This window comes from Stegodyphus dumicola, chromosome 4 (assembly GCF_044657685.1).
Source record: "Stegodyphus dumicola isolate Sdum_Otavi_A_Nest chromosome 4, ASM4465768v1".
Taxonomy (NCBI): domain Eukaryota; kingdom Metazoa; phylum Arthropoda; class Arachnida; order Araneae; family Eresidae; genus Stegodyphus; species Stegodyphus dumicola.
In genome coordinates, this window is record NC_140771.1 from 6,041,861 (window position 1) to 6,058,181 (window position 16,321).

At 33.0% G+C, this 16,321-nt stretch overlaps 1 protein-coding gene across 4 annotated transcripts in view; it reads left to right on the forward strand.

Annotated features, from left to right (window-relative positions):
* Positions 1-16,321, forward strand: part of LOC118182375 (uncharacterized) — a 411,384-nt gene that overhangs the window by 348,633 nt on the left and 46,430 nt on the right. For all 4 annotated transcript variants that reach the window (XM_085814499.1, XM_085814497.1, XM_085814500.1 and 1 more), the window contains exons 6-9: positions 1,371-1,479; positions 1,685-1,756; positions 5,317-5,388; positions 9,666-9,737. In XM_085814499.1, the coding sequence (XP_085670625.1) occupies positions 1,371-1,479; positions 1,685-1,756; positions 5,317-5,388; positions 9,666-9,737 (325 nt within the window). The remainder of the gene's footprint in view (positions 1-1,370; positions 1,480-1,684; positions 1,757-5,316; positions 5,389-9,665; positions 9,738-16,321) is intronic.

Consider the following 16,321-nt stretch of genomic DNA (forward strand, 5'->3'; position numbering starts at 1 on the left):
TCACAGTGCTCTAATTGAAATTTGATATGGGTAAAGTGTAATCAAATGAAATATTTGACTTTTGAAGAAGCTTAAGAGAGAATCAGATAAAGTAATATATTGAAAATTCATTAAGCGAAATCTACGAAGCTGCAGTATATTTGTTAAAGCTATTCTGTGAAGCCGTTTATTTAATATTATTAAACATTTGTAAATGAGGGACTTTATTCTGAAGTATGATGTTCTAATATATGTATAGTGCGACCGTCTCAAGCGCAATCCTGGTTGGCATTCTGCCAAAACACATAGACACGTCCAAAAGGGACGGTATTACTTGCTGCGATGTGAAAGGTCTTCTCTTCTCCGAAAAGAGCTTGGAGGGAAAGAAAATCCCCATCCTTTCACCCTATTTTGAGAATAATTCGGTCCGAATGGCGCATGCTTGTTTGCGCTCACAGTCGCGGATGAGGCGGTCGAGCTATACTTGGAAATGGAAGGGTTTCGAGATTGAAATACTATAATACATTCATTTTAAAAACAGATAAAATGAATAATTTGTGCATTCACGGAGACTAAAATTCAGATATTTAATCTTATTCTTATATTTCAATATAACATTAAGGAGAGTTTTCATTGCATCTCATTTATGATGTCTATATTTTAATTAGCTCATAATTTAATTAAATTTGTAACTGAATTATTGCCTTTAAATAACAGACTATTTAATTGAATTTGTTTAGCCATCTTTTTGCGCAGTTGCTGCTACTGACAGTTGAAGCTATTAAGTTTTGGTTACTTATAGGCTGTGTTATAAATGATATTTTGATATTTGTTACTGTGTACTGTGTTATGTATGGTATTTTCATAGTTGTTACTTATGTACTGTGTTATGTACGGTATTTTTATATTTGTTACTCAAGTACTGTGTTACATATGGTATTTTGATGGTTGATATTCATGTACTGTGTTATAGATGATATTTTGTGATATTTTGATGGCTGTTACTTATGTACTGTGCTATGTATAGCATTTTGCCCTCCCCCCCAGCCAGTGTATAGTTAGTGATCCTGACTGACGTAGCGATGGGCCCGGGTTCAAATCCCAGGGAGGACACCTTTATGTTCCCTTCATAGAAGGCAACATTGGCCACCAATTAGATGCTTCCATAATGAAATGGCCACCCCTTCTGGCCCTTGTGATGGCGCAGGTCTAATGGCTTTTAAATAAACCTCCCAGCCATTATAAATGTATGGTAGTTTTATAGTTAAGATTCAAATTTAATTAGTGTTTATAACTAAAATGTTGTTGATTTGAAGCTTGTGTAGTTGAGTAACGATAAATGTTCTAATGATTTTGAAAATGAAATATTATACTGACACATTTTATTGCAGAATTACGAACAGTTCCTAACGTTTGTCGCTGTTCCGGCTTTAAGTTGTTCTGTGATCATCAAAACTTAGAAAAACCTCCTCAGAACTTGCCACTTAACGTGCAAGAATTGTAAGTATCATTTTATAATGCGGATGTGGACTTTGAGTGAAAATTTTCATTTTACTTTTGGGCGACCGTCGAAATCTGAAAATTTTCAGATTCCTTTTTTGTTTGTTTGTTTATGTCAAGTTGTTGTTTTTTTATTTAGCGTATATTTTGTTAATATAACTGAAATACAAAAACCATTTAATTTTCAACTTTTTTTTTATTTCAGAGATTTGTCTGGAAATATGCTGGTGATTTTGGAGCCGAATTATTTCCAACCGAATGAAAATTTGAAAATACTGTAAGAATTTATATTTTTATAACCTTTACTGAGTTTAAAATTACGAAAATTACATTCGCATTCCTTGTCGCCGTTTCACTTGGTTAACGGAAATGAAATTGCCATTTTTCGCTTTTGTAGCGTTACTGAAACCTCGGGCATTCGTAGTCATTTAATCCACTACAAGAAATGAAATACTTTTATGTTGCCAAGGTTTCAAGATGCATTTGCGTTTGCTAAAGTGATATTTTGGCGACGTCTTTTCTAAATTCATTTACCAGAAAGTTCTGAAAGTGAAGTAAAATGAAATAAGTACTTTTAATGCAAGTTGTTGTGTATGTGCCTTTCTCCTTGCTCTTTCTAATCAGTTTCGAGATGCATTTGGCGAAGGGTAATAGAAAAGACTATTTACGGTATTTGCATGTAATTGCTTCCCAAAACAAATCAAAACTTAAATCGTAAGAATATAGATTGCTAAATTATCTGTGATTATTATTTAAACTTATGGACTCGTCAACAAAAAGAAATAACTGTCTTTTCACACTTAAGCATCAGTCATAAAATGTCCGGATTATGTTTAATTGATCAAATAGTAGAAAATGTCTGTCTCTTACATGCGCAATGGTATCCTCCACAAAAGAACCAGAACAGTAAAATGTTAAGAATTATGTGAAAGAAACAAATTGCATTCAATTTATAGGTTGAGATTTGTGCGCGACTATTTCTATGAATGAACTGGATTATTCAATTAAGTTAAATACAAGGGGAATATGAACTCCACTTTATTTTGAATCCCTCTAGGGTAGCGAATCTTAAACTGTGAGTCGGGAGACCTGCAGCAGGAATCGCCAAAAAATTTAATAGTTTTGATGTTTCTTTAACTTATTATAATAACTTTACCATTATCATATATTTTTACACAATGTATCTGAAAACAGATAAAGATAAGGCACTACAGACAAAGAAAACAAAAACGTTTCGACGCATTCTTTTTATAATATAAACGCTCATTTTCCTTCCTTTGCACGTGACGCTGTCATTTCGTCTGTAACTTCCTTAAAATTTTGCCATTGTTCTGTGTCTTAAAATTACAAATTAAAGTTAATGACCTAAAACTGCAATAGTATATTACAGTACAAGGGAAATAATCGACAGCTTCACTCACGCGTGTGTCTGATTTGCGCATTATTTATAGGGTCCCACAAAATATTTTTAAATACTATTATGAGGTTCTGAGGGTTGCAAAAAAATCTCAGTGATAAAAAGGGAGTTGCGACAGAAAAAAAAGTTTAAGAAATTCTGGTTGCGACAGAAAAAAAAGTTTAAGAAAGAGATTGATTTGGATTTTCAAAATCTAGAGGTTTGCCGTAGGTTTTACGTTTCATATTTCACTTTATTTTTAAACAATAATTAGAATTCATAATACGCAGCTGTGAACTCGTACTGCTGTACAACTCTTCACAGTATGCAAAGAGTTCACATGGAGATATCTTCATACTCCAAATTTACGCTGAACTAAACAATTAACAACTCAGAAACTGATGCTGTCTCACTTCTTGTATAGTTTTCCCTGGCGCCGAGAAATATCTACTCTCATCCACTCCTCGAAAATACTGGAAGGTATATGAGGGCCGGACAAGGTTACAGCCTCATAGAGAATGAATTACAGTTACTCAATTACAATTACGCAGGGAACGGACCAAAATGTCGCCAGGTTTGGCTACGTTTTGCAATTTCTCGCCAAAACTGAAAACTGGGGACAAAAATTAGTCGCCAAAACCATTATTAGCTTGACGATAAGTCGCCAATGTAGCTAGATAGCCATTTACTCAACGTTAAGTACACTTGCCCCTGTATTTGTATTTCTTCCGCAGAGCATCTTTTCTTTCAAGCATATCATGTTACATTATACGAAACAAAATAAATAAATAAAAATTAAAAAAAAACATAAAAACACACACCATTTCACAAAAAATTTTCTAAAATTATTTATGTATGTACAAAATTCGTAACAATGAGGTGGTAACCTAATGGAGATATTTTGGAAAGATCATATTCATTTTCCAAGTTCGTATCACTTATAAATGTTTTAGATGAGGCTGCGTGTTGTTTCTTCTACGCTATGGAGCCTTAATTTTAATTCATACACCTTAAAATCCATAAGATATTCGAATATGTGATTGTTGCAAGAATCGGGATAACTTATTTATGTTAAAAGCAATTGCTTCCAACTTTTTAAAGCTGACTACATAATATAACTGCTTTGTGAAATGGTAATCAGAAAATTTGTGTTGCCACAAATATTTTTATAATTTAATCCGCTTTGTGACAAAAAATTTCGTCATGTTTCCACCTTGCGCGCACAGTTTAAAACATTCTGTTGCAAATTTAATTCCGTATTTAATATGTAGCTGTTTTAACATTTGAAAACTATTGTGAACCAAAAATTCTAAGAATTTCTGGTTAAATTTTTATTTTATTTGGAGTTGAGTTTCTAAAATATATTTTATTTAAAAAATCTGTAATGTTTTCGTTCATAAAATTTTTTAATATTAAAATATTCATCTGATTGTTGGCTCAGTTAGAAAATGGTGCCCATATAAAGAATTCCATCCAATTTCTGGTATGTACCATGAGCCATTTTTAAAATACCAACGCGCGCAAGGTGAAAGCTTTGCAAAAAATTTTGTCACAAAGCGGATTAAATTGCAAAAATATTTTTGGCAGCACGAACTTTCTGGTTACTAGTTTTCAGAGCTATATTATGTAGGCAGCTGTAAAAAGTTGGAAGTAATTGCTTGTAAAATAAATAAAATATCCCAATTCTTGCAACAGTCACATATTGGAAGATCATAAGGGGTTTAAGGTGTATGAGCACTTTCTATTTACGGCCTATTGCAATTAGAACGATTTAATTAATTTTAAATTTTTTTAGAACAACAGAACTATTATTCCTTATCTCGGATCTGTCAATAACCAAGGATGCTGAAAGGTGATATTTCAACTCGGTTTGAATTCCGGACAACAAACTGACTGCATATGCATTTTCGTGGTCTTCTCAATCTGTGATAGAGGAATCAGAACCAATCTTTTCTAGAAGCGGTCCTTCACGAAAGCAGTCTTTTCCTTAAGCAGAGGAAAATTCTTTGCTGTATTAGATTAGGCAAACATTTCGAAATATATGTTCTTGTAAGCATTCAACCCGAATCAAACATGAAATTGTTCATAGTATGTTCAGAAAATTATTCAATATGAATATAAAATTCTACTTTCCAGCGCCTTGAATATGTTCATCAATAAAATTAACACTTTCTAGTTTAGTAAATTCCGTTTAACAGTTGATATTATGCAAATAAAACATTTAGAAGCAAGTTTTTAGGAAATATATTCTGCAACATAAAAGGATGCAGCTGACGAATATAAATATATTTTTCGTCTATCTTTCATATTAGGCTTAAACTTATAACAACTTATTTTAGTAGATATATTGTTTATTTATTTTCAAACTAGAATCTTGTAGCTTGTAGCTTTAACAAATTGTATGTAAATGTTACATTTTCTTCCCTTTTTATTTTTTACAGAATCTTGAAATCTGCTGAAGTCACTTTAGTAAACAGAGATGCTTTCAAAAATATTCCGAATTTGGAAAATCTGTGAGTATTTTCAATATTGATCTCACACAGCATTGCGTCACAACTCTAATTATCGTTTCTGAAGCAATCGAAAAAACCAGTTTATCACTCTTTCAGCACTCTGCTTCTTCTCTTCAGGATTCTAAAACAGGCTTCGCTGTGCTTACGTAGATAATATTCTAGATAATATTTGACAGATAGATATATTCTTCTGTTTATATAATATATATATATTCTTCTGCTTCTAGATAATATTTGACACTTAGATATTCTGAGGAACATATTGAATACACCCTTTAAATTTCAAATGTATAATTTAATGATGTAAAATTTGATATACGTTGTTCAGAATCAAAGAAAGTGTTAATTAAATTAAGATTTTAATGACAATGATCTCATTATCATTATTGTCAAGTTTCCATTTCATATATTTTATTCCCTAAGTAAATGATAAAAAAATATTAAAAAAATACATATATTATTTTCAAGATCATGCAGTTAAAATATTCTAAACTTTTATAAAATAATTAAACCTTGAGAAATTTATAAATGGAAAGAAATATACAAATGAATGAGGGTGGACTCTTAAATCTACTAAGTATTAAAGTTAGTATTTTCCTCTAAAATCTTATTTAAAAGTAGTTTATTCATAGTACGACCTACTGAGATGAAGCATTGGAAATTGTAATTAACTCAAAGCATAATAATGGTTTTAACTGGAATTTCTGTTCAAACGTTCTTGAACATACACTTTCTTCCATTCTTTCTAATTTGCATATAAAAGCAAAACTTCTTTATAACTGTTTTATTACATTCCTATTAATTTATTTTCGGAATTCGAGTAATTGTATTTCAGAAGATTTAAGACAAATTTGACAGTCATAATAACAGAGATATGCAACATTTTTCAGAAATAAAAACAGCATCTGATTTAGTTAGTTTAAAAATCGGAAGAGAGTCATTAAAATAATTGTCCACATTTTAATCCTTTATTTTTCACCAATTAAATTCAGCTAATTAGCGTCAATTCTAACTACTATATGAACTATAAGTGGTTCATTTAGGGAACAGTTCATTCCATAAGAACTGTTCATTCCATAAAGAACAATTTTCAAAATAAGTTGAAATAAATAGGATATAATTGTGAAGGCAATATGTGCATTTACCTATTAAAATTAATCGTCTATAAACTGCTTACCACTGCAAGAAAAACTGGTGAGCTATATAAATACTGATCTCCAAGTAATTTTCATTAACGATGCTCTTCGTAAAACTTTCAGAATTTTCGATTTAATTTAAGTTAACAATTAATATCGTAACTTAAATTTAGTAATCATAGAAAAAGAATATATACTCTCAAAAGAATTTTTGTTTTCAAGTATTAATAAGATTTTTATCAGGTCTAAATGGTCCGTTAAATTTCGGGTTTGCAAGAAAGTAATCTCGATTTTCTAGTTTGAAATAAAACTGTATTTGTTCAAACAAAAAATGAACCTGAACAGTCAAACATCTTCCATTCTATCTGGTGGCCTCTTGCCATTTTTCTAATATAACTTTATGATTCCGTGATCATAGAACTTTTGTTCTTTATCAGCAAAAAAACTTAACAAAGTGCGATTTGAGGTCATCATAATCACTAAAACTTTTACTGTTTAAAAAGTTTTGTAAACTTTAAAATAAATGATAATACGATGGTCTAAGGTAGAGGCTATACGGGGGATGCGACATCATTTCCCAAACAACCTCCAAAAATTTGCTACGTGTTGCTAAAGATGTGTGAAGCTTGGCATTGTCGTGGTGGAACAGGATTCCTTTGCGATTTGCCAATTCTGGCGTTTCTTCTTCGATTGCTTCCTCCGATTTCAAAAATTGTCTCTTGGAAGCAATTCTATATCATTATTCATATAAAAATGTGCGTAAAAAATTCTCACGTGCAGTTATATGACGATTCGATCCAGTTATGGCTTTAATGTTTTAATTATCAGCTTCAGTGGGTTGACTAGACCGTTGATCATCTTTAAGTGAAAAATCTCCAAAAAGAATATTTTAAACCGATTCTGATACATGTGTTCTGTTAAGCAATCAACACCATATACTTCATATATTTATTAGTGGACCTCAGCCGCTTTCTTACTTTTATGAAAGTAAAGAAGTTAAATGTGTCGAAAGTATATATCTTTGCACAAAACTGAACGTAATAGTTGTAAACAAAAAACGCAGCATTTATTTCTTTAGCTATCTAAGAGCGTTTGCTGCCAAATCTTAAAAAAGAAAAAAAATTAATTAATTAAGAGATTGGCTAAGATAAGATAGAAAACGAACACAATGATATCTATTTATGTAAACTGAAATTACTTGCTTGGCAGCCCAATATTTTTTTTCATTTTTACCGTAATTTTTTAAACTGTAAAAGCGTCGGTAATCTGTGGTTATGCAAAGTTAAAGAATCCTTCATCATGTGATCTGAATTGACCTACTTTAAGTTCCTTTGATATGAATTTAATCTTAATTTATTATACACCGTGTTTCAAAAAGAATACACGTGTTACAAAGTATTATTTTGTCCAAACTATCGATCACTGCGCCTCGACTCGGTTATTAGCGAAACGGATACATAGTCTAGTTTAAATTAGTAGCCTCTAGATGTCAGTTGTCGTCTGTTTTGCGTAGTAACTGTTACATGTTTAAAATGGCTACTCCGCAGCAGAAATCATTTTGTGTTCTCGAGCTTTCGAAGTGCAATTCCGTGATTACAATGCAAAGACATTTCAGGTTGAGGTACCAAAGTGATCCTCCGAATGGGTGGAACATTCGCAGATGGTGTCGACAGTTTGTAAATACAAGGATGTACATGTAAAGGAAATAGTTCTGGCCGCCCTCGTGTTCCCGACAAAAATGTTGCACGAATTCAGACTGCTTTCCTTCAAAATCAACTCGTCGTGCCAGTCGGGAGTTACAACTGCCTACAACAACAATTTGGTGTGTTTTGAGACGTTGGTTGGTCATGAAGCCGTACAAGTTACATTTTTTACAGGCTCTGCGTCCTCATGACAAACGCAAACGTGTGCCATTTTGTAACGAGATTATTGATGGATGCTATTGACAATGATAACACTTTCGCACAACGTATCGTGTTCAGTGATAAAGCGACTTTTCATGTAGTTGTCATGCAAACAAACACAATGTTCGAATTTGGGGCCTAAAGAACCTACATGCAGCCATTGAACATGTAAGAGATTCGCCCAAAATCAATGTGTTTTGTGAGATATCTCGATCATCTCTTTACGGCCCATTCTTCTTTGATGGAAACACGGTTAACGGTCAGCAGTATCTCGCTATGTTACAAAGTTTCCGAGGCTGCACGAAGACAACTTCATTTTTCGACAAGACGGGGCACCCCCTCACAGGTGTCGCCAAGTGCGTGATTATCTGAATAAAACTCTACCGAACCGTTGGATTGGTCGTCAAGGAGCTGGCGACTCAACTGGCCTCCACGATCACTGGATTTAACGCCCTGTGACTTCTTCCTGTGGGGTTTCATTAAAGACAACGTTTATGTACTACCACTCCCACAGAACGTGGAAGAGGTGAAGAACAGGATCCGTATTGTCATAACATCACTGACGATGGACATGCTTGCCCGAGTATGGGAGGAATTTGAGTATCGATGTAATATTGTTCGTGTCGCTGATGGAGGACATATTGAACATCTGTATCATCTGTAATCTGAAATTAAGAGTTTCGTACATATGGGTGTAAAGTTTCATATCCGTATGTCATACAGTTTAATAAATATATGCATTCGAAATACGTATATTATTTTTGAAACACGCTGTATATTTAATTGTAAAGTAAAATTTAGTAGTTATATTTGATATCTTTGATAGAATGTTTTAATTCTTATCAGATATTAGATAGTTTCGAATCAAAAGTTTCTAAAACACCTCGTGATAAAAATTTCCGATTTAGAGGCTTTTGCGCAGATTTATTAAATTTTAATCGTAAATTCAATTTTAGAACGAAAGAAAAATTTCAAATGTTTTCGGAAATATTCGCATTCGAATGCAGAAAATTCAGCTTTCGGGTGTCTGTTTGATTGGCAGTCATCCTTACTAACGTAACATCCTTCATGTCAAGAGAAGAGTGCAAAGAAATCGAAATTCCATCAAAAATTTCATGTGATTCTTGGCTTCAAATATATTCTTATAGTTAAGAGTAAATAAAAATAATGCATCAGTATGATTTTAATTTAATAAAGTTTCATGCATGTGCTGAAATTTTATATTATATATTTTCAGATATCTAACTGGCAATCAAATAAATGCATTGATGCAAGGAACGATGACCTCTAACAAACACTTGAGTTTCTTGTGAGTATTCTTATCAATTAATTCTACACATTAAAATATATAGCTTCATCTTCTAAAATGATTCCTACTTATTCCTTAATTAAAAAAAAACTGTATAATATCACGATGTAATAGGAAACAATGTATTTTGAAATTCCAATGCTAATTTTTTATTAAAAGCGTTTTTTTTAGTACAGATACATTGTATTTTTGGCATTGTCGCGAAGTGAGAACTGAATTAATTGACTGAGAAATTTATCTCTACATAAAGCTCTAGGAAATAAGTTTAAATCAAGTTTAAACAAGTCTGTTCGCAAACAGACTCCAGTTTGTCTCGCAAATTCCTACGGAAAGATTTACTCAAAGGTTTGTCGTAAAGATTTTAACGCCTGCACCATTCGAAAGCTGTATGGTCGGAAATGCAGACATTTCCGCAACATGCGCCACACTGTTACATGAGGCACTGTGAGTTCAGAACTCATGCGACACGCTGATTTTTCTGCTCCTACAATCGTTTCACGAATTTTTTCAACCACTTCGGTTTTGGCTGCTGCTGGCCCTGGGCTGGTCTTCTTAACAAGCAGCCCGTATCCTGAAAGTGCTTCAACAAAATTTCGTGCGAAAATACCTTGGAAAGACGATAAACAATAATATTTTGGATATTCCAATACACAGGACTCTTTCACCTGCGTGGAAGGCGCTATTTTTGTTAACAGTGCCATTAGTGGCGATTTTGTATCCGGAAGGTTTTTACTGTTGCCAGATAAAACTATAGTTTCAGAATTAATTTGTTACGGCTTAATAAATCAATTATAGAGTTTATACTAAGTTATTCTTTTTATCCCATTCAATATGAAACGTCATATACCATTGAGGTAGTTTAGCTGCTTTATTATCTGCTTTATTTATTTATTATTACTTGACATTTAACTGCTTTATTTATTATGTAACTGCTTTTATCCTGTGAAACTGTAAAGCCAAGATAACAATTTATGACATGAATGTTATTCAAGTTAAACTGCTCTTAATGAATGTGGATAACTATGATATGGAATGATTAAATAAAAGCCACACCACTTTTACTTTCATAATTGAAACCGAATGGAGAGGAAGTTGTTTTTAGAAAAAAAGTGTGGGTTTTATTTTATTTTCCTAACAGTTAGTTTTGGTTTTGCAAAGAACCTTTCCTGTACATTCTTATTTTCCTACCCATGCTTTTCTGACAGAATGAGTTTTCGGTTTCTCGCCTTGTGCAAAGTAGGGTAAAAAACCGAGAACATCGCAAGCCGAAAACATCGCGGAAGAGAGCATCGCGGAGAAAACAATCGAGGCGAAAACGTCGAGGTACAAAACATCGTGGGAGAAAAGAAAGCAAAGAGAAAACTTCGCAGTTCTAAAACATCGTGGTACAATATATCGTCGTTGAAAATAAAGCGATTCAAAAGCTTCGCAGTTTAAAAACATCGTCGTCGAAAATATCGTGGTAAAAAACTTGCAAAAGTACTGGCAAAAGTACTTGCATGACGATAACATCGGAGACATGCTCTTGTCAGGCTTTAATAACTGTAAATGGATATTCTCATAATGATTTGTGAGCGCAAATGGAAAGAAGGATAATTTTTACTTTCATATTTTTTTATCAACTAATACATTTTTAAAAAGCAGAACAAGAAATTTAAACAAAACAAGAAATAATAATTTTCACTATAAGAGTACCAAATTAACAAAAGTGAAGAAAATAATCTCATATTTAACTTAGCAATTTTTTTATAAATAAGTTCATCTTTCTTTTTCTATTCTTTTTTAGATTATACCAGTAAAACTTTATAAAAATATAATTTATTAATGACCTTTGTTAGTTAACTATGTCAGTTTAAATAATTATAGTTGCATTAACTAATAAAGTTGCATTAATTTTTTATTCTTAAGTTTCCATTTTTATATTTTCGGCAAATATTTATTAGTAATGTATAGTATTATATTAGTAATAACTGTTAATATATTAGTAATTAGTAATAATTATTAGTACATTAGTAATTAGTAATAATTATTAGTACATTAGTAATTAGTAATAATTATTAACAATAATTTTTAGTATTATTTATTTGTAATAAAACAATTATGAAAGGAAAATTATCCTTCTTTCCATCTTGCGTTCACAAATCATTATGCGAATATCCATTTGCAGTTATTAAAGGACGTATGCTTGCTATGTTATCGTCATGCGATGATTTACAGGTACTTTATTTTTTAACACTATATTTTCGACGACGAAGCTTTTGAACCGCTTTTTTTTCGAGGACGATATTTTGTGCCATGATGTTTTTTCTTTGTTTTCTTTTCTCCCACGATGTTTTGTACCACGACGTTTTCGCCTTGCGTTGTTTTCTCGGCGACGTTTTCGTCCGTCACGTTTTTGCCGCGATGTTTTTCGCGGACACCTATTTGAGCTGAGGTCTCACCTACTTGAGACACAACATATTCTGATTTTCGGCTACGTTGTTGTTACTAGCTAAAGCTTGCTACGACGTGCACATTAAATGCCTGTTAATTTACGTAGGTGATATTAGCCAAAGAACCAACTACGCGCTGAATATCTCTAGCTTCACGTTTTCTATTTTTAAGTTAAAGCTATAAGTGTTAGTTAAAGCTATTTGTACGTACAAGTGGGTCTACCTGTGAATCTAAATTAATTAAAAATAAAAGGATATTTTAACCCTTCTTCTGTTGTTATTACTGACTCAATAGAACGCGACGAATAGTTGCTGTACAATTCTAGGAAGTTCTAGCATTCAAGTTGCTTTAATTTAGCTAGATCGCTATAAATGGAAATGTTAATAATGACGAATGTTATAATTGCGAAATTTCTATTTCTTGTCGTATTATACTGTTGTGTTTCTCGTTTCGAAATTTTAGAATTTTAATTTAAAATTTTACTCTACATTCTATAACAAAATTTTAAATGTACATATGCGCAAGCATTTCGCAGAAAAGTTATGACACGAGGAAGTGATAGAAAGCGAGGGTAAAAAGGAAACAATTCAAGGTTTATCCGAGATAAGATGACGAACCAGGCACGAAAGATAATGTTCTGTTTTTAGAGTGTGGAAACCCCCAAACGTAGTACAACTGAACGTTATAAGCTCATTTCATCTCTGAGCCATGATGGCAGGCAACACACAAATCTGCTCTTAATCTCTCGATAAGATTCTGTATTCCCTGATTTGTTTATACTAGTAAAAGCGGAATAAGTTTTTCTAATGCGTACATTTATGCAGACTGCGTCGTTCTGTGATTCTGTGATTATCTCCTTAGAGAGAAATTTATGCCGTAGACCCACATTCGTGAGAATTTTTTGGAAACTTTACTCTTCTCTGATAAGCAAAATGGCGAGAAAAACAGCCTCATCTTCGATGTTGCAAGCCATGTGGAACAGATCTTACTCATCGTAAAATCCGAAAGTTCTGAGTTACTGTAAGATAAAGGATAAAAAGGACTTATTTTATCTCTTAAATATATTTTGGCGCTTTCTGGTAAATTTTTTAAACGTAGTGTTTTAATTCTGCAAGGACAAAGTTGAGAATTGAAAATTGAAATCATAATCGTTTTTCATACACTTTGTATCAAAATATGCATTTGCTTGATAACCCACAACTTTAGAAATTTTGAAACTGCCTTTTGCCATTTATGCAGAAGATTTGAATATCATTTTTAAATGTGGGAATAATCTATTACACTGAATATTTAATGCTGTATGTAGGTCACGATGGATATTTGATTATTAAACCAGTCAGTCTTTTGAAATTAATACTAAAAGCTCTTTGTTCCTTTGGACGCCTATGGCAGATTTCTCGTTGTCTGAATTAAAATGCTGTTTATTTTTTACTTGCTTGTACGAAGTAAAGCAAGTATTGTAATCAGGAAAACTTCCAGTTACCATAAAACAGGTAAATCGACAAACTTGTAATCGACGTAGATAAGGGAGGACGTGGCGCTATACCAATTGACCATCGTGGTAGAGGGATGGTGCCCACGCCCTCCGTCACTTATCACTTATCCTACTAAGCCGACGCCGTTCTCGCTTTGTATTCTGACTATCATTTTGAAATAAAAATCACTTATTGCTGTCTCTCTCTTTTTTCCAAATTTATCACTTTCTGACCACTCCTTCTTGGTGTTGCATTTTCAATGTCGAGCAGTGTATTTATATAGCAGTTTCTTGAAGAGAGTTCCTTATGATTTCTGAATAATCCCCAAATATCTGTTGACGAATATGTAGTATGTAAATCCGTAATGAATATACTACTGCATGCATACGGGTTCGTAATAGGTTGAATGCACACAGAGTTCGATGACAACTTAATAAAATATATTTTACCAAAAAAAAAAAAAAAAAAAAAAAAAAGTCACTGTTCTGGAATTTTTCACGAAATTACTCGTACATATCTTCTCAGTATCGCAGAGCACAAAGAGTATGTACACTTCAGACTACTAAGAACGTAAAACACCTCGCAATGCAAAGCGCATCTAAAAAGGGCGAAGCTAACACGGAGTTCTCTCAATACTCCGAGCTCACGCTGAACTAAACAACGGAGAAGCTAATGCTTCAACATGTCCTAATTTTTTTTTCCTGCCGCCGAGAAAGCTATAGTATCTTCCACTTTTCAAAATTACCAATGGAGCACGGTTACGGTTACATATAATCATCAGTTACAATTATTCAATCATAATATCAAGCATAGTTATACAGTGACCAAACCAAAATATCGCCAAACGGTAGCCATGTTTGGCGACTTTTTATGATTTCTCGCCAAATGTGGTGACAAAAATTAGTTTTCCAAACCGTCGCCAGCTTGGCGATAGCCTTTTACTCAGTCCTAAATAGACTTGCTGACTGTAATCTTATTTTTTTTTTTTTTTTTTTTGGCAGAACATCATCTCTTTGAAGCACTTCATGTCACATTATACAAAAAATACTACAATTTCACATATAATTTGAGTAAAGTTGTTTATATATATATATATAAAATCCGTAATAATTCTGTATTTCATATTTCACTGATGCGTTAGAAAGCAAAGTTCTAAGTCTGTTGTTGTGTTATGACTTATCTCACTTGTCTGACAGTAACATCAGAGCAAGCCCACAAAATTCAAAGACTGCTTTTATCGTTTGCAAGAGACTTGAGCATCATACATGGGACAGCGGGACTTCGCTCAGTTCCGCCCCTAATTTTGATAGAGAGCATCCCGGGGGCTTGTCTTGGCGTCTCCCACCTCTCTTACCCTACCATCAACCTCTCGGTAAGACTTTCGGCTCGGTATGTATTTAGAGTGCCCCCATGCCGCAAAGACACTATACATTTTCGAAACATCCGTGCCTTCTCCGGGATCGGAACCCGGGCTGCTCGGTACCGCAGGAGGCTCTCCTAATCACTATACCATCTGGGCGGCTAGTTAAAGGTATAAAATATTATTTTATGTTTTTAATTAACTATGACGCATTTGTTGCGGAATTGCTGCGAAGCTCTTTGGAAATACTTTACAGCAATATTTAATATCAGAATTCCTAATCGCCATTAAAACTATAATAGATTTTTAGTTATATTATAATTAGAGAAAAATTATCAAAACTTCTGTCATTTAGTGTGGATCGTATAATTTGGGCATTTGCAATCGTTTTTTAATTGGAAATTTGAAAAGTTTCTTAAAGATTAGTTTGTAGGCATATAGCATTCGTGCGTTTTACATTAATCAGTTGATCTAACAGAAACCTTGCTTCATTTGATTTGTATTTTTCACAATTACTTAATATTAAAACGCTGTCTGTTAGCTTTGTTGTACTGAAAGTTCAAGCTATGCTGTATTTTTAAAGATGTAAATGCATAAATTTCCTTACTAGCCTTAAAATGAGATGAAGGTTACTTCTTTGAATCGTAATTAATCCACGGTACTGAACCAGTGACAATCACATATGAATTTTAATGAGGAATTTATCTCCAGAAAAGACTAAAAAATTAATGAAGAAACATTAAAATCTACCTTGGAAATATTTAAATAAAATCTGAATTTTCTTTCGTTAGTTATAATTCATATGAATCGTTCGTAAACAAATGCATTAAATTCCATATGAAAGGAAAGAGGAAATCATACACTTTGCGTACAAAAAGAGGACAGTTCTATGTTTCTTGTTCTACGGGGTCAATTGACGAAATTTAACTTGCGTTTTTCACGTCTCGAAAGTGCGACTTGCGACATATATTAGATTTTTATATAAAACTGTTCTAACAGGTATTTTGACACAAAATCGGTCTTTTTCTGAAATGATATATGTAGGATGAGGTTAGGATTAAAATAGAGGAAGGCAGAAGCATTTTAAGGGTATTTAATGATGAAAGAATAAACATGATTATGGTATTTACAGTGTGAAAGGAAGTAAGATAAAAAGTTCTTCATCGTGAAACAGAATCGCATCGTCAATCAATGTTCTCGACCGGCATGGTTCAGCTCCATCCAACGCCACGTTCTCACATCATCGGAATGCAAGTCTGTCCATTTCCTCACGCAGCTTGAAGAAGTATCTCGCTGCTGTCGCTGTTGCCAGATTT